Source organism: Mya arenaria, chromosome 15 (assembly GCF_026914265.1).
Source record: "Mya arenaria isolate MELC-2E11 chromosome 15, ASM2691426v1".
NCBI lineage: Eukaryota > Metazoa > Mollusca > Bivalvia > Myida > Myidae > Mya > Mya arenaria.
Genome location: NC_069136.1, coordinates 28,887,410 through 28,913,057, shown reverse-complemented (window position 1 = coordinate 28,913,057; position 25,648 = coordinate 28,887,410). Strand labels below are relative to the sequence as shown.

Below are 25,648 nucleotides of genomic sequence, written 5' to 3'. Positions count from 1 at the left end.
GACGAGATTAATTCGTCAAGTTCACTGTTGGCACTTCAATCGTCCTACGGGATGTCATTCAGAAGTCCGATAAGATTCGGCACATTCTGGTAAAGAAGAAAGTGTTTGTAACACCCCCCCCCCCACCAGCAGATGTGGTGTCCTTGCCAGCAGCCTTGGCTTCACCACCAAAGAAAATGTTTCAGTTCGCGGCCGCCTTATTTAGGTATGAAATAAAAGTTTCCACTGATGCATACTGATAGTCAACAACAACAATTACCCTTATTGCATAGACACTCAAAATATCGCAACATCAAATGATTGCTACACTTGAATAATCACATGTCAACTGGAAAACAACAACATATGCCAATATATGAAATGTCAACTTCTCTGTTGGAACCATACATCAAAAATTAACTTTCAAACCAAAAACAAGTTCCATGTGCATTTTTTGTCATATTCTGCTGTTACATTTAAAACAATTACCATCTCAGTGCTAGTCAATACTCAAACATCCATTTCTTGCAATTTAAAATATATGATCAACACTACGGAGATGAATTCATTTGTCCTGAACCTTCAAGTCATTTAAAAGCAATTAAGGCATGGATTCATTACCATTTCTGCCAAACATGAAACCAATATCAATCTATTTCTTTTGAATATGAGATCAATTCCTTATTTGTATGTATAGTCATCACATTATTGGCTTATTTCATCACTGCATTCTTAATATTCCCACACAAAACACTAACACTTACCATTGCTACTCATTTTTAAATTGTCTTTGACACACAAAAATGTTCTCTCTGCTTTAATGTAAGACATATTTTTGTTGTATCCAGGAGGAGGCAAAGCGGACTGTTAACGTACGTGGCGAAGATGTGGATGTCATAGTTGTAACCTTGGAGGAAAATAAGGGGACAGCAAAGGGTATCCTATGGCAGGATGCCACCAACACGTCCAAGCCTGTGATGAAGTCAGCATCACTGGCGTGAACATGTTTAAGGGAGAAGCCTCTCTGTCTTTGACCAACCGGTCAAAAGTTGAGGTAAGACTATTACACCAGTCATGCTCATTGTATCTATTTGAAAAAAAATTAAATATTTACCTTCAACCTCTTTATGAACAAGTTCAAATCCATTTTCTTATATCTGTTGAAACCACCTCTTGACTGCATTGTCTTTGAAGATTTGTTACAAAACAATTTTGGCTGTAACGACTTAGGCTTTCTTTGGCATTTATATCTAGTCATGTTATTACTTACCGAATAATTCATGTATCATATATAGTCCATATTTTATTCACGTTATCGACTCGCTTAACTACATTTCGTATCTTGACATATTCTCTCCAATCCCTGACTAGAACTCTGCCATTTATCATATAACAAACAATTTCAGTTTAGGCCACGGTCATATAACATAACCAACAATACAAAAAAAGTTATCAAACTTTCATTTAAAGCAGCATTTAGTGTAATCTAATGTCTTTACCTTCAGACCAGAACCCGTAAGAATCTAATTCACACCTTCATGTCACGTGCTTTGAAGTAAATATGCTTACCAAATTTCATTTAATTTCTTTAATTCTATTCAAGAAACCAGAAATTAATAGCAAGTCTGTCAGGTCTCAGTTACTAGAATTTCAAAGACTATACCTGACCCACTGGATCTTCATAATATGTACTACTAAGTATAATATGACAAACAGACGATATCAACGTACATTGTTGTACATATTATAGCCAGTATAATATGACAATCAGAAGATATGAACGTACGTTGTTGTACATATTATAGCCAGTATAATATGACACACAGAAGATATCAACGTACATTGTTGTACATAGTATAGCCAGTATAATATGACACACAGACGATATGAACGTACATTGTTGTACATATTATAGCCAGTATAATATGACACACAGAAGATATCAACGTACATTGTTGTACATATTATAGCCAGTATAATATGAAAAACAGACAATAACATCATTGTATGAGAGACAGATATTTTACAATTAAGGATACCAGAAACATTAAAAGAATAGTTCATGTTTTTCATGATTTATTTCTAGGCACCCGAGGCTCCGCTGCAGAAATATACTGCAACAATTGAATGGGTAGATGTGAATGGAAAATCTGTCGATCTCCTCACCTCAGAAGGAGATATTCTGTGTGTTGGCAAAGATATACTAAAACATTGCATTGGTGAAGAGGACAGTCAAGCCTACTTCATCGCACATGTGCCTGTGCAAATGAAAACATACAGAAGAGGGTCGATTGTTAAGGCTTGCTCTCTTTGTTAAACATCCCATTCTAAATCACAGACACTTTTGAGTTGACATTTCAAATGTAGTTTAATTACCATTAACTTTCATTTCATTTATAACAAAAACTGAATTTAACTTGTGTTATCTAAAAAATATCACATCTTTTCATATTTTTTAAAAACAAAACTACAGTGTACTGATTTCATATTTTGAATTTACAATCTCCAAATCAGTTCCCTTTATTGATTAACCACTTAACTTTATGTACCTCGTCATTGAAAGTGACTTTGTGTTAATTTTTTAACCGATTTATTCCCCTTTTTAATACAAAATTGCTTGATGGGTTGCTACCATTGCTATTATTAAAATATATGAAAAATTACTCATTGGGCATGTCATATTTGAAATTTTATAACACATCTTCATCTTATACATCATTCCATCTACTTTCATGACTAAATCACTAAATTGCTTATTTTAATGAAATCGCTCCATCATTTCAGACCACATTGAAAGTTTGTAGTATTTCATCCATTCATTCCTGAGTAATGTCATGTCATTTTCACTACAGATTTAACCATCAGATGTTTAAATACCGTAAGTTCTCTTTTAACTTAAAGCGTATGGTCATATGTATATAACAATAGCATATCTTTGTATGCGTTCGACTCTTAATATCATGTTTGTAGTCAGTATTCAAAGTGTACAGTTTTTAATGTATTTTATGTAATGTCTTTAATATACTATTACACCAATTAGTGAAAATAATCTATAATGTTGCTGTTCATGTTCACTCATTTTAATGTCTTTTCCATACATATGGTGTTCAATTTACATAGATATGTGTTTCAACTTATACGACAACAGTATTTGACAGTGCTTCAGATGCAGCATGCAATGTGATGATGTAATAATGTAATCACCTCTTCCACTAAAATATAATTATCAATGTTCAAGATTATATTGCCACAAAAGTATATATATGTTTCAAACACACTGTATTCTAAATGCAAAGGATTTTCAGTACACATTACACAGTCACTTTGAGATCATACCAATTAGGCAACATTTCTATTATGACTTTATAGTTATGACATGACTTGCACGTATTTGTTCCTTTAGCTTGTGCCAATATGAAGGTTATTCTCAGATTGTGTTTTCTTGTAAAAAAAATATTGTATGTAAATAGTTCCCTGCATTTCTACATGTATACATACACGGAATAGCTGAACTGGCTATTTATGTAGACATGCTTGAAAAAACTGTCTTCCTTTAGTGCTCTAATGATCTAATCAAAAATGTATGTTTCTATGTGTTCTTAGGTAACTTTTAAATGCTGCTTCTGTCTGTATTTCAAGTCTCCATCAATAAAATACATGTATTATTTTAATATTGTTTTCTAGAAATGCCCTTTAATTTGCATTTTTCACTTTGCAAATTTTGATGTATATATTATCCATTCTTATATTTTGGCATGTCAATTGTTCATGTATTGCCTTACATGATAATTGTTGTGTTATTCTTATATTTGTTATTTTGTTCAAAGCGTCTTTAATCTCTGCTTTTTAAGTGCCTCAGGTTTTACAGAAGCCTTCATCATTTTGATGCTCTATTAATCTAGTCAAATTGAATATCTTATACTTACACTAGTAAGGCTTCTTACACTTATAATGCGTCATACCAGTATTTGCCTGTAGTTCATTTCATATTAATCACATTACCACAGTCATCAAACATTTATTAGCATACACATTTTCAAATTCATCATTTGTTACCTTAGATTAATACCTTATCTTGTGCTTTGTCATAATTTTAACAGCATTGAATGTAATTCTAATATTGCTTAACAATTCAAATTAAATCAGTCTCAAATAAACAATCTGTCATTTTAAGTGCTTCGTTTTAAATTATCACAAAATAAAAAGCCTTTATGCTTACTTTTGCATCTTCCAATTTCAGTCATAAATGATGTGTTATTCATGACGTCAAACCCAATGCGATTCCATGTTTATTGTTCTGCATTTAAATGAATGATATTTAAATCATATGCATCAATGATTTCCTCCATGTTCCTTTAAAATGTCTGTACAACAATGTTTTGTTCAGCAGCTGATTGTATAAATAATGCTACCATTCCATTTCTGGTACAGATTTGTGTAAAGTTCATTGCATGGTCAATTTTTCACTACGAAATGATATTTTCATACATCATTATAACATGTCTCTACCTTGGTTACGCCATTAAAGATTACTCACGGCAACAATTCGCTGCTGATATTCGTCAGCTACATGTCTATTCCTTCAATACTAAACATTTAAAATTACCTCTTAAGTTCAATGTTGTCTCTGTATTCAATCATCACACAAACCTTGCCTTTTATTGGCATTGACATATATCAGCACATATTATATTGCCTCAACCTTTTCAACCCCTACGAATGAAATGACCCTTGACAAGCATACTTGATTTTTGAGTTACCGTATCAGTGTGGTCATAATTATCAGTATGTGCAATTTTACTTGTCATTAGCATACTTAACGATGGTGCTGTATGTTAGACCCCTAACTACGAGTAATTCGCAGATTAGTTTTGGATCCTTAGCATAACTTAAAATTACTGGGAGGGATTAAAATATACTGCATACATCGGTTTAGAATAAGAACAAAGAAAAAATATAGTTTACAAGAACCATCACTACATCAGTTAAATTTTGCCCTTTCATATTACTTCATTTTTGGAAAATAATCTCAAACTATTGGATAAAAGTTCATTAAACTGCATACAACAAAACAAGGCCACCCTTCTTCAGCACTTTCAGTGCTTTGATTTTATTTATTAGTGGTTCCCTGGTATCACTGTTTTTCTTCCAAATAAAACGAGATAGAGGTTAATATTTACAATAGCTCGTGTATGGGCTTCAAATGATTCTTTGTGCGTTTATAGCTACTGTACATTCATAATACGTTAATCGAGACTATCCCTTTTATGAAAGCCGCTTTTAATGAATTGTATCAGCTCAATTCTTTACATGCCATACAAATTCTGAATCAGACTGTAGTTTTAATGCGTAAGGGCACCGACACAGGAAAATCCAATATCAGAAAAACACAGAAGAATCAGTCTGACGTCATTGATCTGTCGGAATACTCTCAAGACTGCCATACAGCTAGTCTGAACTGACTTTGGCTTTGGAATAACACGCGCTTTCACGTGGTCGATCGGTGGTATTTCGATGAAAATTAAGTAATTCATCACTTTTTCTCATACAAACGCTGAATTTTGATCGTTTTTATTGGATTAAGCCCTGAGCAAAGAATGCGGTTTACTCTGGCCGTACTCATGAACAAGATAGTGTTGCACACAGACAGAATGTTATTAATATGTATGTGTCTGTATACGTACCGCTGAAACATTTCTGGAAACATCAATAAGGTAAGATATTTTTGAAAAATTAGTAGTTTTTTAAGATTGAAAACATTTTATTTATTTAACACGTGTGCTCAGATAACTGTGATTCAACAATCAGTCAGTTCAGTACATATCATGCTCAATTTAGACGTTAACTATTGATTGTACTCGTTTTGATAATGTTTTAACTGAAAGGCGAAATAAAAGAGACAATTTGCCGATCAAAATGGTTCCTTGTTATCATATAACTGACTTGAAATAAAGATTATTGTATATTGAACGTGGTAGCAGCAGAATCTAATAAATACGCTCTGAAATTGATACGTATGATCTTGTGTATTCGCTTAATGGCATTGGTTTGAAGGAGATATAAACTGGCACGTTGCTTGGGATTTATGAAGTTAAAGCGTTAAAACAATGTGTGCTAGTCCTAGACTTAAGTTTAATAGTATGTTCAATGGACAACAGAAAAGCAACAATATTAGCAACTCTTGTACATATTCCCAGTTCCATGTAGAAAGCCTAGCCCTAGAAGCGAAAGCTGCATGAGATCCATTATCTAGAGTAAGAATCGTTAGCTTTTAAAAAAGAACACTGAGGTATTTCAGATTAAAGGTTTGAAGTATTGGGAACAAAATATGTAACACGAAAAATCAAATGAGTGTGGTAATATGCCCAGACACGAATAACCTCACCATTGCTGTAATATACTCACCGATAAATACCTTATCAGATTGCTTTAATTAGCGTTAGGTGAACTTCCCTTTGTCTTGCTTTCTTCTACAATATTATTGAAGTATCTGTGTCATGCCTGCTAGAGTGTAACGGGTTAATATTGAACAAAGAGCCGGGTGAAAATGATCTCAATCGATCATTATATTGGTGGCCATTTCCTTTCTCTTTGAGGTTTTTTTGTGCACTTTTGGGCAATATTTTTTAATTGGGTGGTGTATGTGCGGTCGCGCGCGGGTGTGTGTATCTGTATGTGCGTGCGGGACAGAGTAAGATCATAGTTTTACAAACGATTTCTTTTTTTTTATTCTGATACAGAAACAAACTCATTTGAAAGGTACGGTGCATGAGAAAGTAGGCGATCAATACATATGTAGGCTAACTCGTACAGTATCCTATCGCAAATGCCTTTCCAATACACACACCTTACAGTTTATATATATCAATTTTTCAAACATCAATGTTTAAGTGGCTCCTTTTAAAGCGTAAATGTTTTTCATTATTACTCAATTGGTATATAAGAGCATGGTTCGACATTTACAAAAGAAGATTTTATTATGTCTTAAGCAGTTATTTGTATACAAAATTGTACATAGAAATAGCAATACCTAAAATTTGGTATAACACTCGTTGAATTATCTGTAGACAGGGGCGTACATGTAGATGTTGAATTTAACTTACGTGCACATACATGATTACGCTATCGATATGCGAACGGAGATCGTTATGTAACGGAGATCGTTATGCGAAGGAGATCGATATGTGAAGGAGATCGCTATGTGAAGGAGATCGCTATGTGTGAAGGAGGTCGCTATGTGAAGGAGATCGTTATGCGAAGGAGATTGTTAAGCGAAGGAGATCGTTATGCGAAGGAGATTGTTATGCGAAGGAGATCGTTATGTGAAGGAGATCGTTATGTGAAGAAGATCATTATGCGAAGGAGATCGCTATGTGGATGAAATCGGTATGTAAAGGATATCGTTTTGAGAAGGAGTTCGCTATGTGAAGGAGATTGTTATGCAAAGGAGATCGTTATGTGGAAGAGATCGTTATGCGAAGGAGATCGTTATTTAAAGGAGATCGCTATATGAAGGAGATCGTTATGAGAAGGAGATCGTTATGCGAAGGATATCGTTATGCGAAGGAGATCGTTATGTGAAGAAGATCATTTATTTATATGAAGGCGATTGATATAGGAAGGAGATCGATTTGTGAAGATGATCGCTATGTGATGAAGATCGTTATTTGAAGAATATCGTTATGTGAAGAAGATCACTATGTGAAAGCGATTGATATTAGAAGGAGATCGTTATGTGAAGATGATCGTTATGTGATGGAGATCAATGTCGAGCCATGCCAGTAGATCATAGATCCTCATTATCCTCTTGCTTCAAATCCTGTGAACTTGATCATAATTTTGGGGAAAAATATTATCAAATAAGGTTAATGGGAGTAAAACTTAATTATCGTGGTTCCGAGCATGTGGCATACTGCTCCACCAATCATCGCAATGAAGCAACTACGGAATGCCGTTAGGGCCATCGCCTATGAATGTGTTGATCTGAAACGCGATACTCGATAGTACGATGATGAAAACGCGACAGTACGATAATGAAAACACGACAGTACGATGATGAGAACGCAACAGTACGATGATGAAAACGCAATAGTACGATGATGAAAACACGACAGTACGATGATGAAAACGCAATAGTACGATGATGAAAACGCAATAGTACGATGATGAAAACGCAATAGTACGATGATGAAAAACGACAGTACGATGATGAAAACGCGACAGTACGATGATGAAAACACAATAGTACGATGATGAAAACGCGACAGTACGATGATGAAAACACAATAGTACGATGATGAGAACGCGACAGTACGATGATGAGAACGCGACAGTACGATAATGAAAACACGACAGTACGATGATGAGAACGCGACAGTACGATGATGAAAACGCGACAGTACGTTGATGAAAACGTAATAGTACGATGATGAGAACACGACAGTACGATGATGAAAACGCAATAGTACGATGATGAAAAAACGACAGTACGATGATGAAAACGCGATAATACGATGGTGGAAACGCAATAGTACGATGATGAAAACGCAATAGTACGATGATGAAAACGCGATAGTACGATGATGAAAACACGACAGTACGATGATGAAAACGCAATAGTACGATGATGAAAACACGACAGTACGATGATGATAACGCGACAGTACGATGGTGAAAACGCGATAGTACGATGATGAAAACGCGATAGTACGATAATGAAAACGCGATAGAAAACACGATAGTACGATGATGAAAACACGACAGTACGATGATGAAAACACGACAGTACGATGATGAAAACACGACAGTACGATGATGAGAACGCGACAGTACGATGATGAAAATGCCATAGTACGATGATGAAAACGCAATAGTACGATGATGAAAACACGATAGCACGATGATGAAAACACGATAGTACGATGATGAAAGCGCAATAGTACGATGATGAAAACACAACAGTACGATGATGAAAACGCAATAGTACGATGATGAAAACACGATAGCACGATGATGAAAACGCGATAGTACGATGATGAAAACGCAATAGTGCGATGATGAAAACACGACAGTACGATGATGAAAACACGACAGTACGATGATGAGAACGCGACAGTACGATGATGAAAACGCAATAGTACGATAATGAAAACACGACAGTACGATGATGAGAACGCGACAGTACGATGATGAGAACGCGACAGTACGATGATGAAAACGCAATAGTACGATGATGAAAACGCAATAGTACGATGATGAAAACACGACAGTACGATGATGAAAACGCGACAGTACGATGATGAAAACGCGACAGTACGATGATGAAAACGCAATAGTACGATGATGAAAACGCAATAGTACGATGATGAAAACACGACAGTACGATGATGAGAACGCGATAGTACGATGGTGGAAACGCAATAGTACGATGATGAGAACGCGACAGTACGATGATGAAAACGCAATAGTACGATGATGAAGACGCTATAGTACGATGATGAAAACGCGACAGTACGATGATGAAAACGCGACAGTACGATGATGAAAACGCGATAGTACGATGATGAAAACCCGATAGGACGATGATGAAAACGCAATAGTACGATGATGAAAACACGACAGTACGATGATGAAAACGCGATAATACGATGATGAAAACGCGACAGTACGATGATGAATACGCGATAGTACGATGATGAAAACGCGATAGAACGATGATGAAAACGCGATAGTACGATGATGAAAACACGACAGTACGATGATGAAAACGCGATAGTACGATGATGAAAACTCGATAGTACGATGATGAAAACGCGACAGTACGATGATGAAAACGCGATAGTACGATGATGAAAACACGACAGTACGATGAAAAAAACGCGACAGTACGATTGTGGAAACGCGATAGTACGATGATGAAAACACGACAGTACGATGATGAAACGCGAAAGTAAAATGATGAAAACACGACAGTACGATGATGAAAACGCGATAGCACGATGGTGAAAACGCGATAGTACGATGATAAAAACACGACAGTACGATGATGAAATCGCGATAGTACGATGATGAAAACACGACAGTACGAAGATTAAAACGCGACTGTACTATATAACGATGATGAAAACGCGAAATCACGATATTATGATGGTGAAAACGCGAAAGTACGATGGTATATCGCATTATCATCATCGTACTGTCGTGCTGACGCGTTTTTGTTATCGCACTGTCGCGTTTTCATCATCGTACTGTCGCGTTTTCACCATCGTAGTTTCGTAATTTCGCGTTTTCATCATCGTACTATCGAGTATCGGGTTTCAGATCAACACATTCATAGGCAATGACCCTAACGGCATTCGTAAGCAACCGGCAAATGGCTTTTGGTGAGAAATGTATACCTTCAAAGGACCAGAAGAGCTTATGCGATGATAATATGTACGTAGCATGTGCGTCTGTGCGTCCGTGCGTCTGTAAACAATTGCTTGTGAACATGATACAGTCTTCAGTTTTGATTGTATCTCGATGAAACTTGTACAGTATTTAAATATCCATTAAAGCTTGGTTCCTTTTAAAACCAGCCAGATCCGCTCATGCATGCCTGGATTATGGGTCTTGAAAGTATAAAAAAGGTATTTTTAGCCAAGTATATTTTCAGCCAAGTCTACATTAGCGAAGTCTATTTTAGCCAAGTTTTTATGTAAAGTCACAATTGCTTATGAAGGTTTGTTCAAATTATGCCCCTGGGGTCATTACCGCCCCCCCCCCCACGGAGATCGTCTCGCAAGGTACCAGTGCGGCAACACAAACGACCTCGGCGACGTTGGCGGAGGCCCTGGGAAGAGTTCTCTTTTCTTTGTAAGGGAAGGACCCCCCCCCCCCCCTTAAATTGGGAAATGTTAAAAACCTTTTTGTCTGAAACCACTATGCAAATCCTTGCTATTTTGAACAAGGCTTTATTTAGTGGTCCACTGCCATGGTTGTTCAAATTATGACCCTTGGGTCAAATCTGGCACTGCCCTGGGTGTCACAATTTTCCTAGCGACTTATTTAAGAAATATTTTCAAAATCTTCTTGTTTCAAACCACAAGGCCCATACCTTTGATATTTGTTGTGGAGCATCATATGATGCATTTGAAAACATTTGAAATAATCCCCCTTAGGCAAAAGCATGCCCCACCCCTTTTGACTTACTTTTTATTTTTTAAAGCTACAGTAATGAAATTTTGACCATGTGAACAGTTTTGCAAACAAGCATCAATGTTGTCATCGGATGTCCTTGACATTGACCTTTGACCGGCTTTTTATTTTTAAAGCTAAAGAAATGAAATTTTGACCATGAGCACAGTTTTGAAAGCATATATTTTTTGCCCTCATATTACCTTTACTTTGCACATATATTAAAATAGTTCATGCAACTAATCTGCTTACAACACTTCCTGTCCTCAGATGTTGAACGTGCAGCGTTTTCAGCTAACTAACCCAAACACAAAAATTGAACTCTATATGTGTTGCCTATTACTCAAACGTACATGCTCGGGATTGAAAATGACCACAAGAGCCATGCCAGTAGAGCATAGGCCAGGAAGGACTAAATATGGCCTCAAGAAACTTATTTGTGGCCACAATTTACTAAGTTGTTGCTACAATTTACTAAGTTGTGACCACGATTTACTAAGTTAAGGCCACAAGTTACTAAATTAAGGCCACAGTATAAATTAAGTGTAGCGGATGTCACCTATGTGCCACCGTAACAGCATTACATGGACATCACACTTATTGTAGAACATGGAATAAACTACCGGAAGAAATCCGTTCTTCTTAATCTGTGTCCGCCTTCTACGCGGTTTATTCTAAATAACGAAGAGTCGTCTTCAGAAATAATTTACGATTCTTAACCAAGAAGAAACTTTACATTTTTAAAATCTGGCGCCCCTGATTGGCTGAAAATGTAGGGCAAACACTAAAAATGAATTAAGATTCAGTTCCTAGTTTCTACCATGAGGTTGATCACAGATTGAGCGTCACTCCTCAAGGCTGTGGATGAAATGTTGTATACTCTTCATGCTCACAAGTTCTCCAAACATATTGTCAGTAATACCAAATAGCTAAGTGTAGAAATTGAGGTCACTTTCCACTTTTTCTTTACCTGTCCACCATCTACGCGTCGATCTGCTATTAGGCCTTTATCACTGAAAGTGCTTCCGTTTGTATTTCTATTTTTGAATAATCCGGAAAAGGGCGTTTTTTAATTGCGCTTTATTTCGTTTTCGTCTATTTATAGCTTGCTTTGCGAACATATGCGTAAATTGTCACAGCTTAAAGACAGTCATTATATAAATAAACACCCAGTTATGTTAACTAGAATAACAGAATGATATGTGTGGTTTATTTAGTTAAGTTTCAAGATCGAAATGTCCCCAGGAACGGAGTTCTCAGCAACCTTCGAGAAGATAAGCGGACAATAGCGTATAATAAACACATGCCTGAAAAATAATTGATCTGTTATAATTATCTACACACGTCTTCAACGTGGCAATCAGAACACATGTTTTGAACATAACAAGATTTCACGTCTTAAGTGAAAAAGGCACACAATGATTTCGTTTCTTTTATTTCAGATGCAAATACCACAAACATGTAGCACACTGCTGTTGGTGGCCATCGTTACTTCATGTATACCAATCGCCCACCAGATATCAACCCCGCCACTGCCATCAGACAACCAGAAGGACGTAACAAATCACTCGCCCGGAACCCGACAACATATTCCCAACACCAACCAATCCATATTTCTTCACGGCCATGATGACAACAAATCTTCATCTTCCAGTCAACAAATGCAAACTACTAAAAAACATCATACGCGGAAAAATGGAACTACCACCGGACATTCAAAATCCCATGACCATCACAAACAGTCGTCTGAACATACAGGCCAAGCAAATGATGGATATGCCTTCCAATACAACGAACTTAGGGAAAAAACTGAGCGTAATACGGCGGACAATGCGACAAATAATGACTTATCATCCTGGACAAGCAACGCTGATCATGTAAATGTAGTATCTACATCCGGTAATAGCTTACATGATGAGGATGATACTGACAAAAACAGTGAGGAGTACCAGGCTTTACACCACCACGCGGACGGTATCCAATTGTTTCCAGTGCATTTCATGCACGTTAAATATCCGCTTATATTCACCCTGGTTATGATTTTGGCGGGATTTAGCAAGATCGCATTCCATCACTCACAGTTTTTGTCATCAAAAGTTCCAGAGTCGTGGTAACGTATATTTGTTTAATAATATATATAAGTTCATGCAGCTGCCATAAAAGCTATAAACTTGTCATCGCATCGAGTTCAAATATACGTCATACGGCGTAAACAGATGTTATTCCAAGTCAACGGAATTTTAATATTTGGGTAAATCACCGTGCACGTTTCCCCTAAATCTTGTTTTTTCTGCTAGAATGCTTTTGCTGATGTCAATGATGCAATGTACATACTGTTTTCAGTAATTAACCTCTTTTATTTCAGTTTGCTGATTGTTCTTGGCTGTATAGTCGGTGGTGTTTTACGGTAAGATGCCAATAGGGACTAGTAGTAAATGATCCCTTCAAATGATTGTATAGTCAATAGAGTCTGACATTGGCTAAGAATTGCCCTTAAAAAAATAAGTGTCTGTGCTAAAAGCATACTTCGATAAATGAGAGGCTGCCGTATTATGATATTTTAGTAGAACTAATGTATCTGTTTTCTTTTGGACCTGCATTGTATAAGACAGTTTATATGTCCAAATTCGACCTTAAGGACCTGACCATGACGCATGTAAGCATTTCAAGCAGCAGACAGACTTACTTCCATTTAACAATATATATTAAGAATTTTAGAGCAATATTATTAAGTTCACTAGAATTTCAAAGAAGTAAATAGTAAAATCCACTCATATATAATGTTTATGTCATTTTATGATAGATAAGTCATTATTGACAACGCAGGCGATTCATGTTGATACTTTTGTTTTGAAGTAACTGATATAATATGTTAATATTAGGGGCATGATATTGTAAATAATTATTTATTTTGTTGACTAATTAACTGTCGATCCATTGCAGGTATTCAGGTCTGTCGAAGAAATTCACGCTTTTCACCCCACACGAGTTCTTCCTGTTTCTACTGCCTCCGTAAGTCGCTGCTTTTCACTCTACACGTTTTTGTCCCTGTTTTGACTGCCTCAGTAAGTCTTGCTTTTCACTCTACACGTTTTTGTCCCTGTTTCTACTGCCTCCGTAAGTCTTGCTTTTCACTCTACACGTTTTGTCCCTGTTTTGACTGCCTCCGTAAGTCTTGCTTTTCACTCTACACGTTTTGTCCCTGTTTTGACTGCCTCCGTAAGTCGCTGCTTTTCACTCTACACGTTTTTGTCCCTGTTTTGACTGCCTCCGTAAGTCTTGCTTTTCACTCTACACGTTTTGTCCCTGTTTCTACTGCCTCCGTAAGTCTTGCTTTTCACTCTACACGTTTTGTCCCTGTTTTTACTGCCTCCGTAAGTCTTGCTTTTCACTCTACACGTTTTGTCCCTGTTTTGACTGCCTCCGTAAGTCTTGCTTTTCACTCTACACGTTTTGTCCCTGTTTTGACTGCCTCCGTAAGTCTTGCTTTTCACTCTACACGTTTTGTCCCTGTTTTGACTGCCTCCGTAAGTCTTGCTTTTCACTCTACACGTTTTGTCCCTGTTTCTACTGCCTCCGTAAGTCTTGCTTTTCACTCTACACGTTTTGTCCCTGTTTTGACTGCCTCCGTAAGTCTTGCTTTTCACTCTACACGTTTTGTCCCTTTTCACTCTACACGTTTTGTCCCTGTTTCTACTGCCTCCGTAAGTCTTGCTTTTCACTCTACACGTTTTGTCCCTGTTTTGACTGCCTCCGTAAGTCTTGCTTTTCACTCTACACGTTTTGTCCCTGTTTTGACTGCCTCCGTAAGTCTTGCTTTTCACTCTACACGTTTTTTGTCCCTGTTTCTACTGCCTCCGTAAGTCTTGCTTTTCACTCTACACGTTTTGTCCCTGTTTTGACTGCCTCCGTAAGTCGCTGCTTTTCACTCTACACGTTTTGTCCGTGTTTTGACTGCCTCCGTAAGTCTTGCTTTTCACTCTACACGTTTTGTCCCTGTTTTGACTGCCTCCGTAAGTCTTGCTTTTCACTCTACACGTTTTGTCCCTGTTTCTACTGCCTCCGTAAGTCTTGCTTTTCACTCTACACGTTTTTTGTCCCTGTTTCTACTGCCTCCGTAAGTCGCTGCTTTTCACTCTACACGTTTTTGTCCCTGTTTTGACTGCCTCCGTAAGTCTTGCTTTTCACTCTACACGTTTTTTGTCCCTGTTTCTACTGCCTCCGTAAGTCTTGCTTTTCACTCTACACGTTTTGTCCCTGTTTTGACTGCCTCCGTAAGTCTTGCTTTTCACTCTACACGTTTTGTCCCTGTTTTGACTGCCTCCGTAATTCGCTGCTTTTCACTCTACACGTTTTTGTCCCTGTTTTGACTGCCTCCGTAAAAGTCTTGCTTTTCACTCTACACGTTTTGTCCCTGTTCTTACTGCCTCCGTAAGTCGCTGCTTTTCACTCTATACGTTTTTGTCCCTGTTTTTACTGCCTCCGTAAGTCGCTGCTTTTCACTCTACACGTTCTCGTCCCTTTGTTTACTGCCTCCGTAAGTCGCTGCTTTTCACTCTACACGTTTTGTGACTGTTTTACTGCCTCCGTACGTTTTTGTCCCTGTTTTACTGCCTCCGTAAGTCGCTGTTTTTCACTGTACACGTTTTTGTCCCTGTTTCTACTGCCTCCGTAAGTCGCTGCTTTTCACTCTACACGTTTTTGTCCCTGTTCTACTGCCTTCGTAAGTCGCTGCTTTTCACTCTACACGTTTTGTCCCTGTTTTACTGCCACACGTTTTTGTCCCTGTTTTACTGCCTCCGTAAGTCGCTGCTTTTCACTGTACACGTTTTTGTCCCTGTTTCTACTGCCACCGCAAGTCGCTGCCCTCACTTTACAAGTTTTTGTCCCTGTTTTTACTGCCTCCGTTAGTCGCTGCTTTTCACTGTACACGTTTTTGTCCCTGTTTTACTGCCACACGTTTTTGTCCCTGTTTTACTGCCTCCGTTAGTCGCTGTTTTTCACTGTACACGTTTTGTCCCTGTTTTACTGCCTCCGTAAGTCGCTGCTTTTCACTGTACACGTTTTTGTCCCTGTTTTACTGCCTCCGTTAGTCGCTGTTTTTCACTGTACACGTTTTGTCCCTGTTTTACTGCCTCCGTAAGTCGCTGCTTTTCACTGTACACGTTTTTGTCCCTGTTTTACTGCCTCCGTAAGTCGCTGTTTTTCACTGTACTCGTTTTGTCCCTGTTCTACTGTCTTCGTAAGTCGCTGCTTTTCATTGTACACGTTTTGTCCCTGTTTTACTGCCTCCGTAAGTCGCTGCTTTTCACTGTACACGTTTTTGTCCGTGTTTTGACTGCCTCCGTAAGTCGCTGCTTTTCACTCTACACGTTTTTGTCCCTGTTCTACTGCCTTCTTAAGTCGCTGCTTTTCACTCTACACGTTGTGTCCCTGTTTTACTGCCTCCGTAAGTCGCTGCTTTTCACTCTACACGTTTTGTCCCTGTTTGACCGGCCTCTGTAACTCGCTGCTTTTCATTCCTTATAAAAACACATCAGTCGTCAGTCGTCACGTTGACCTGTCTCCAGAAAAAAATATTCAAGAGATGTTTGTTGTTCGTATTTCTAACATGGTATTTATCAAGGTAAATGAAAATGTGTTTAAATGTTCATACTTCACTCAACGTGTATTTAAACATTAGTTTTAATCAATTTGATAAAATGTAGGATTTTTTAAATTGGATTTAAAGTGACTGACCATAAGACGGTCACACTAGTACATTGTCCTGTCTGGTTTTGAGTTGTAGAATGATCGACTTTCAATTTGTGTTAAACAATCTTGCAATGAGAAATAGAAACTGAAGGGAAAATATAAGATAAATAAAAAATGACATGTACTCGTACAATAATCGCGTTATAAACTGTCAACTTGTCTAACTTAGCTCAAAAAGGTTTTTCCTTTTTCAGTTATCAGGTGTTGAATTTTTTTTTTCCATTTCGCCCCCGGATGAACATGACGTCTTAAGTTATACAATCAGATTATATTTGCTGAATAATCAATTTGCTTCAGTATACTCCTTCTGGATTTAACATATCACTCTTATCACTGATCACTGATTTTTCGAGTGCACGATCTTCCAAAACTCATACACACACCTTCCACCGAGGCCTAAGGCCTAAAAAAAATATGTCTGTTTCCTGTAACCCGACCGACCGTAATTTTTTACCGCCGACCGCAATTTTTTTATGCCCCAAAATTCGAAAAGTCAGATTTTTAGCGATCTCTGGCCTATGATGACAACGATAATTTAAATATTTTGTTAGTGTCCGAATCGTTGCATAGTTACAAACGTTTCCGGTTTGGCAAGTTGAAACAATGGCAAAAACCTTAATGGCTGTGACATTAAACTGCAGGGCTTTCAATTGACCCAAGCTCCCGGGTTTTGACGCACAGGAATCGTAAATGACCCGAAATCTACGCATCATCCATTTGTAATATGCATCAGTTTTGACACCGGATATTTCGGTGTGAGAGTCGGTATCATCTGAAAGGAGCCTCAATGCATGATCTGAATGTTTGTTTCACCCGCAAGAGCAATTTACACCCGAAGTGACAAGTGATTATCGATCTGGAATCTGATCGGTAACCTTGTCAATTAGCAGCACTCAAACTCGATGACGTAATATTAACTCCGCCCATTATGCAAATTAACGGATACCTTCCGCTTTTTCGCTAAGTGCAATGGTTTTGAAAAACAACAATGCTAAGGATATATTTTGTTCATTTATTTTAAGTTTTTTTTTATTATATCTCCAGTTAATTAAAAATTATTCTTATAAGTTTTTAATGAGTTAACAGAAAAATAAACATTTTTCATACCACATGGTCTAAAAAGCACGGAAAACAGGTGCACGCTAACTTCCTGTCAATTTTAATGAAAGTGAAAGGAGAACTACGTAGATCGTTGTCAGTGTCATAGTTTAGTTCTATCACGGACCTGGTTTATAGGTCCGTGGTTCTATAACAAAACTGTTATGGTTTTGCCATTTATGAAAAATACGATGTTGCAATACTGGCAATAGGAACGTTAAATGTTTTTGTTTACTTCCGGAAAAAAGATAAACCTGAAAGTGAAAGTTAAAGTAAGAAAGATGTCGTTGCAACTAAACAATCGCTGGTGCATATTGGAATTTGACAAGGATGCACTGGATTACATAACGAAGATGCATTAACTAAATAATATGTTCGTCAGAGTCAGAACATATTTTACCAAGTTTTGACTCTGGGAATGTTTTAACCCCCGTAGTCCAGGCAAGTCCAGAAAAGGAAAAAACAACAAGGTATTCTATTGAAAGTTACATTGATTATCGTGCTTGAGATTTTTACAGAATGAACAGTGGATCTAATACAGCAGATCTTTTTAAAACACTGAAAATTGTTAAAAAAATAAGTTGTGGAAACTATTTAAGGTACTGTACGTGTACTAGTTTTGCTGTTTTACTGTTTAAAAAAGAAAATGGTATTACTTTTATTAGTCAGTCTAAGCTTTTTTGATACTGATTCTAGGCTATTTAAACATATTCCAGTCCAATCTGTTATTTTACACTGTTCGCTTTCGAGTCAGCAGGTAAGCTTAAAGTGTCCAAGCAGTGAACAGCGTAGACCATGGGGTCTACACTGGTCCCAAAGATCTGTACAATTCTGACAGCCTCTAAGAGTTAAATGGTTTAGTCATTGATTCTAGTCATTTATCAATCGAAGTATTGATTTATATAAAATTATGTTTTGTGAAGATTCTTGCCTGTTCTTGTTGTAACAGCATTTTATTTTATAATAGTTGTCATGTACATTTAATTGTAATACAACTTGATATTATTACACAGTCTATCTTAAAATAGTCTGTGCAATAATGTCATGTTTTATTATTAGAAAATGTATGCATTTTGAAAGTTTTGTTTAAAACATTTGCCAAATATAAATTGTCTAAATGTTCTTTGATTCACTCTTTCACTGGGTTATATTTGCAAAGTCTAAAGATGAACTGCTTCCCTGGTGAACATACTGACAATGCTCAAAATTGCACATAATGTTGCCACCGCTGGGAGCCGAACCCATGGCTTGCCCTTCAACAGGATGCATTCTACAACTGAAATACATGTACCATGGCTAAAAATAACTGATAAACAATGCTGTTTCTTTGTCAAGCTTCACCTATATATAGATGTGAAAAAATCACTTAGTCTTGATTTATTACAATGATGATGTATTTTATGTTTTGATGGCTGTCAAGCTAGCAGTTTTAGCTTATAAGTGGCAGAAAGATTGAATCTATATATCACACTGAATTCTCATTAAAATAATTCACCTGAAATAAACTTGAATATTGGATCATTCTGACATTTAAAAAAAAAAAAAAAAAAAAAAAAATCCCTACCTACCGACCCATCTTTTTTTCAGCATGTTACAGGAAACAGACATAAATTTTTTTTAGGCCTAATTTGTGCAAATTGAATGCGTTTATTCAGACGAAATATTTTATCTCGGATAATGGAGCGTTTCAAGGCAAAACATGCAAATTTTATTTTTTTAAGAACTAAAACTCTTCAAAACCGATATGCAACAATAGAAATGCACTTCCACAAAATCCACAGGGTGTTAACTTTGTACCGTTCTTTTCATCTCCATTATATGCATTATAAAACCCAAGGAATAAAAATCCAAAATCTGGACATGGATATACTCTCACAAGTCGTCATTTATTACACAAGTTTAATGAAAAAGTTAAGGAAGGTTGATAATGACTTTCAAATTCTTTTTTTTCACGTGCCCTTTTCTAATAATACGTAATAATATAGATCGACCTGTTTCAACTGCGCTGAGTATGTCCCGAAAACAACAAAATTACAAAGCAATGCGATTTCCCACGCTTGATGCATTGCAGAAATGAAGTGCCCTGAAAGATTTTTATATATATATATATATATATCCGATATTTTTATTCCCGTCATAAGTAGAATGAATATTCAAATGATATTTATAGACCGTTTCACACTTTTTTATTCTTAACATTTCATGTAAACCGGAACAAGTAGAAACGGATCTCATTAATTATTTAAATCATCATTTTGTTGGCGTGTTGGCAACTAAATGATTCATAAAAGTAAGCGTAAACTACCTTAAATGTACCATTAAAATACGTTAATCCGTGGAAACAGCGTGACAATACACTATAGACAAGTTCAAATTTACTATAATGTATTCGAAATATTGTTTTTGTTCAGGAAGTACTTTATAAATGAACAATATTCCCCTACTGAAATAACATAAAATGGAGTTTATAAAACTATATATATTTGAATATCCTCACGCAAGAGAATTGCAGCAAATATATTGTTTTATTGAGCACTAATTTGGTTAGTCTACATACAGGCTAGGGCTTGTCCCTGCTGTTACCACTGATGTGTCGTTAAGGCAGTCATGTAACTCCCAAGATCATTGCTTTGAAGATGATAGTCATACTGTATAATTATGTACCGTGTCTATTTTAGCATAATCCTGGAATCTGCCTTCAGTCTTCATGACAGAACATTTGCTGAGAATATAGGAGGGGTCCTCCTCTTTGCTGTTTTAGTAAGTAAACAAGACAATCAATACAAAGAACACACACAGTGATTGTGCAAATCGGGGGCTCAGCGCAAGGCGTAAATATCTGCACATAAATAAATAAGGACCGCCTTGCGCTTAGCCCTCGAATTACAGAAATGGTGCATTTCGACAGTCTTTTTTGAGTACTTATTAAGAAGCGGTTCGATTCAAGCTCCATCGTAGATTTGTTAAGGTATTTTGGGTGTCGACTTCGTGTTTTTACACCCTTAAAATACGGAGTATTTTTATTGTCTCAACAGATTTTCAACCTTATGAGTTTAAAGGTTAGTCGGGCTTTATAAAACTGAAAACTGGACATATATTTCTGTTTTTCCGAAAGCCAATGTTTTTATGATAGTTTGATATTTGTTTTTCATTATAGGGAACTGTTCTGAACTTCTTCCTCATAGGTGAGTTACAGCAACACACACATACTTTCGATTTTGTGTAGGTGTTTTTTTTGTAAACAACATATCTAAATATTAAACAAAAGAGAGTCTGGCCATATCAAGATTTTGGTTGAAGTAAATACTTGCAAAAAAGAAATAACCAAATTATGAAACTTATAAGCCTGACACCTAAATGCTCTTCTATAAAATAAAGAAACATAACTTCATTACCTTTCTTCATGGATTGGTATGTTATAAGAGCCTATTTGGTGTTTGATAATATTGCATATTTACAGGACTGTCGTTATGGGGCATGCATATTGCTGGAGCCATGGAAAATGTCGGTGTCTCCTTGGTCCAAATACTTGTCTTCAGTTCTCTCATAGTGGCAGTTGACCCAGTAGCAGTAAGCTGGTGTTGGGGGTTTTCTTATAGCATGTTTGTCTTTAAAGAAATAACGCATCTGTGTGAATATGGGGTAATTAGCTACATGGATATGATAACAATGCGCTGTCCATGTCTTAAGACTGACGTAATATCAAAACAGCATTTCGATAAGAGTAGACTTGCAATACAACAGTAAAAGATATATATAAATTCTACATATTACCATCCTTTACAGACCTGCTCGTTTCCATGACGTCATCATATAAAGAACTATATAGTTTGTTTATATAATCCTGAAATAATGTTAAATATTACGATAGTATTCAACTGCATACCTCTTATAATGTGATGCACACATTAAACATTAGAAATATCATTGCTATCAGACTTCATTGTAAATATGGCACATATGACACAAAAAAATGACAATAGTATGGCCTCGCTAGGTGATAACTGCATTCGTTTGAATTACATTTAAACAAAAAAAAGGCAAATGTTCGTGCAACTGTAAACAATTTAAAAAACCGTTCGGTCTTGGAACCGTGGTTCGCAGTCATTAAAAGAGTAAACATTTCCGAAATGTTTCTCTAAGTATAAAACATCGTTTAGCTTAGATGATTTTACCATCATCGTAGTCTTAGTCCAGCAATTACAGCTGCTCTAGACGGATCTGACATTTAATATCAGACAAAGGCTTGTGCCGAATATTGATTGTTCACATCGTTAGAAAAATCACTTAACTTTTCCGAAGAGATTTTTTTGTTTTAGCAAGTATAGTTTTAAAAAAAGTAAAGATTTAACGTGATTTCCTTGTCTATGACAAGTAGGTGTTAGCGGTTATTCAGGAAGTGGGTGTTAATAACACGTTTTAATTTCTTGTTGTAGGTTTTAGCGGTCTTTCAGGAAGTTGGTGTAAACAACACGTTGTATTTCCTTGTCTTTGGAGAATCGTTGTTAAACGGTAAGATATGATTTTCTGAAGCATTTCTATGAATTGAATTGCTGTTTGAAAGAAAAACAAATACACTGAATATTTGGTATTGCTCATCCACATTAAAACGTTTATGGACACAACAAAACAACATAAGCATTGTCCCATTATTTATCAATTATAGCAATTCTATTTCGTTTCCAGACGGTGTTACGGTGGTGCTTTACAATGTGATGCAAATTTTCAACGCACTCGAGGTCATTACAGTCGGCCAGGTACATACATAGATACACATGCGCTGCTTATGTTTTATTTGCTTGGTATACAATCGTATGATGCACAAGAACTCCTTGGAAACAATCATTTTGTTTTAATGTTATGAATGCAAAATAAGGAAAACAAGATAACTATTTTTCGAGTCACAAGCAGGTGTTCAAAGCATATTAGTGGCTTTGATTGAACTCGCATTCACATGGACATCGTTTTCACCAAGCGTGTGTACTGATAGAAACGATGGTACGGACAACAAATGGTTGCTTGGCATCACGGAATAATTAATGTTACCCTCAACAGATAGTTAAGAGAATGTTAAGTTTTTAAGAGTATACCGACATACCAATCTTCCATTAGCGTTACTTTTAATATCAATTTCGGAGGAAAAATCCCGCTTAAAATGCACCAAAAGGTCGTACTACTGCTCATTTGTTTCAAGCATAGATACAACTATGCAATAACATGCTCAAACTTCTGATTTTACTTAATGTCAAAAACGATAAACACGTGGTCGTGCAGAAGGAGACGAATCTATAGTATGGAGCTTTGTGGTGTCTGTATATATTTGTAATGGAATTTAAATTACCTCACATGTCTGCTTGTATACATTCACTGTTGGCCTGCAACAATTGAATCAGTTTATCAGAAATTGTTCCTTTTGTTTTTACTGGCTAGCCTTTGATTAAACGGGGGACCAGTTAGTTGATCAATGCATTATCATTGTTAAGTATTTTGGTTCCATGAATCGTTTCTGTCTAGATTTGATTGGTATGAACTCATTAAGTGCATTACATATCACTTCGGGTTTTTTTTGGCGGTCTTTCATTGAAAAAATGCAAACCCATTTTAGATGCACATGATGGTTGATTAACAGGTTGTTGCATGTTTGTACCAGTGTATTGTGTATATATGAGTTTTAAGTTAATTAATGTTGCAAGTAGAAGCGGTGAATGGTGCATGAATATAAATTAATAATACAACATGGAAGAGTCTGTTGCAACATCTATTGACATTAGTTTTCATTGATATTGATCTATACATCATCCACTCGTATACACCATTCTATTCATGGATATGCACTCCTCCATCTACATAGCACATACTATTAGTGCATAATTATCAGTAATAGTTTGCAGAATTCACAGACCAATCGTCTCTATGGCATCGTTCGTAACGATATAATATAATAGTATGTAAGTTTCAACCTTAACAACACTTCTTCAAAATGACGGACATCAACTGTTCTAACACATAAGGGATGTTCAGTAATGAAGTTATTTCCATTTTTGTAAATCTCTTCCCTCAATCACCTCTTCAATCACACTCTCTATGCCAGTCACACAGTCCCTCAGCACTTTCAGTCCTTTACATTTTAGAGAACAATGGCGAATATGTAGACAGCAAGGACGGCTTTGACGACATCGATTACGAAACACGTTCATTTCAAATACTCATGCAATTCACACTTGTGTTTCAAATGTCCATTTCTTCATGTTAAAGCCTGATAGGAATGTTCCATTAGAATTTAATAACCGAGTCGTAAACGAGAAACAGCTGTCTCCATTACATTTCGCACACCTTCGTTCCAAAATGTGACAGAGGTTTTATTATTAAATGCCATTCCTGGCAGATGCGAATGTTAACCACATCAAATGAATTTATATGGGTATCACCGTTTCATTAAATGAACAGTTTTTTGAATAAAAAACACATCATACAACTCATTTACGTAAAACTACTGATTTTACTGATTACTGTACAGATCATTCGATTTCGACACCACACAGTCACCTCGGATATTCCTTGTCATACCGAAAGAAAAACCACAACCATAGTGTGACTCCACTCAAGCAGATACGTATAGCAATGACTCAAACATCTGCGATATACATTTTTGTACAGTAAGGCAGTGCAATAACGTATAAAATGTAAACGCCCACTCATTTTGGTATGCATTTGAAGCACTGTTCACTACGCCGATTCGGAAGGCCCCTTTGACTATCCATTGGTTCAAACCCTTAAAACTCTGAAGTTTTTTATGCAACCCGTAGATGTGAATAACAATAAACCGAGAAGGGGCCCTATGTAAGTCTTGAACTCAATAAAACAATTGTGAACATGCAATCCACCAGTAAGTTCTGCCGGGGGCCATCTGACGCCCATGGGCATATTTCATTCTGCTCAAAATACCTCAACAAGGACTCTTACTGATGCTTATTTACTTCCTAATAAGCCTTTAGTGGCTTAGGTCAAATGCCATTTGGAGGCAACCCAACTTAAGTTAAGCTCCATCCATCAGCACAACCGAATTACATTCATACACTCAGATTGTGATTAAGTCAATTCGTTATTCTTATTCGATCGTTGCAATTCTAAATATTTTTTATCACAAGTTGGCAACTATAAAGCTAATGATTTACCAACAAAATCCCATATAAGACTTAAATCGAACATTTGCCAAGTAATCAGGAAACAGAATAGTATGTGAAGCAACTTTCTTTATTGCAGTGGTGTCTCTACTGTATATTTTATACATCGTCTATCAAACTTTCCCAAAAATGAGTATTTATGTCGGCCAAGTACCATTATCTTATTATCGCATTACTATGAATGAAGTTCCGCGTACCTAACATTGACAATCACCCACTCTGAAGTTAATTTGTTACGGTTATTTTGAAAGAGTGATTACATTCTCATTAGGTGTAATCCGCCACGCACATACGACAGCTGGTCCAAGTCCTATGAATGTTTATTTACTTATTAAGTCGTGATTTTATTCTAATATTACTGAGTTTCGACGATATCGATGCTGCAATAAAATCGTTTTATTTGTAAGGCATGAACTTTAACCCTTTTTTATGGATCCGATTAAATAAGTAATCTCAAA

The 25,648-nt window shown here is 36.5% G+C and overlaps 1 protein-coding gene across 1 annotated transcript in view; it reads left to right on the top strand.

Moving 5' to 3' along the window:
* The first annotated feature begins 5,351 nt into the window (after positions 1 to 5,351).
* Positions 5,352 to 25,648, top strand: part of LOC128220548 (probable Na(+)/H(+) antiporter nhx-9) — a 37,580-nt gene continuing 17,283 nt past the window's right edge. Inside the window, exons 1-9 of the mRNA XM_052928985.1 lie at positions 5,352 to 5,693; positions 12,597 to 13,264; positions 13,520 to 13,561; positions 14,098 to 14,166; positions 20,685 to 20,766; positions 21,164 to 21,191; positions 21,467 to 21,576; positions 22,443 to 22,518; positions 22,693 to 22,763. Of these exons, the coding sequence (XP_052784945.1) occupies positions 12,597 to 13,264; positions 13,520 to 13,561; positions 14,098 to 14,166; positions 20,685 to 20,766; positions 21,164 to 21,191; positions 21,467 to 21,576; positions 22,443 to 22,518; positions 22,693 to 22,763 (1,146 nt within the window). The 5' untranslated portion in view covers positions 5,352 to 5,693. The remainder of the gene's footprint in view (positions 5,694 to 12,596; positions 13,265 to 13,519; positions 13,562 to 14,097; positions 14,167 to 20,684; positions 20,767 to 21,163; positions 21,192 to 21,466; positions 21,577 to 22,442; positions 22,519 to 22,692; positions 22,764 to 25,648) is intronic.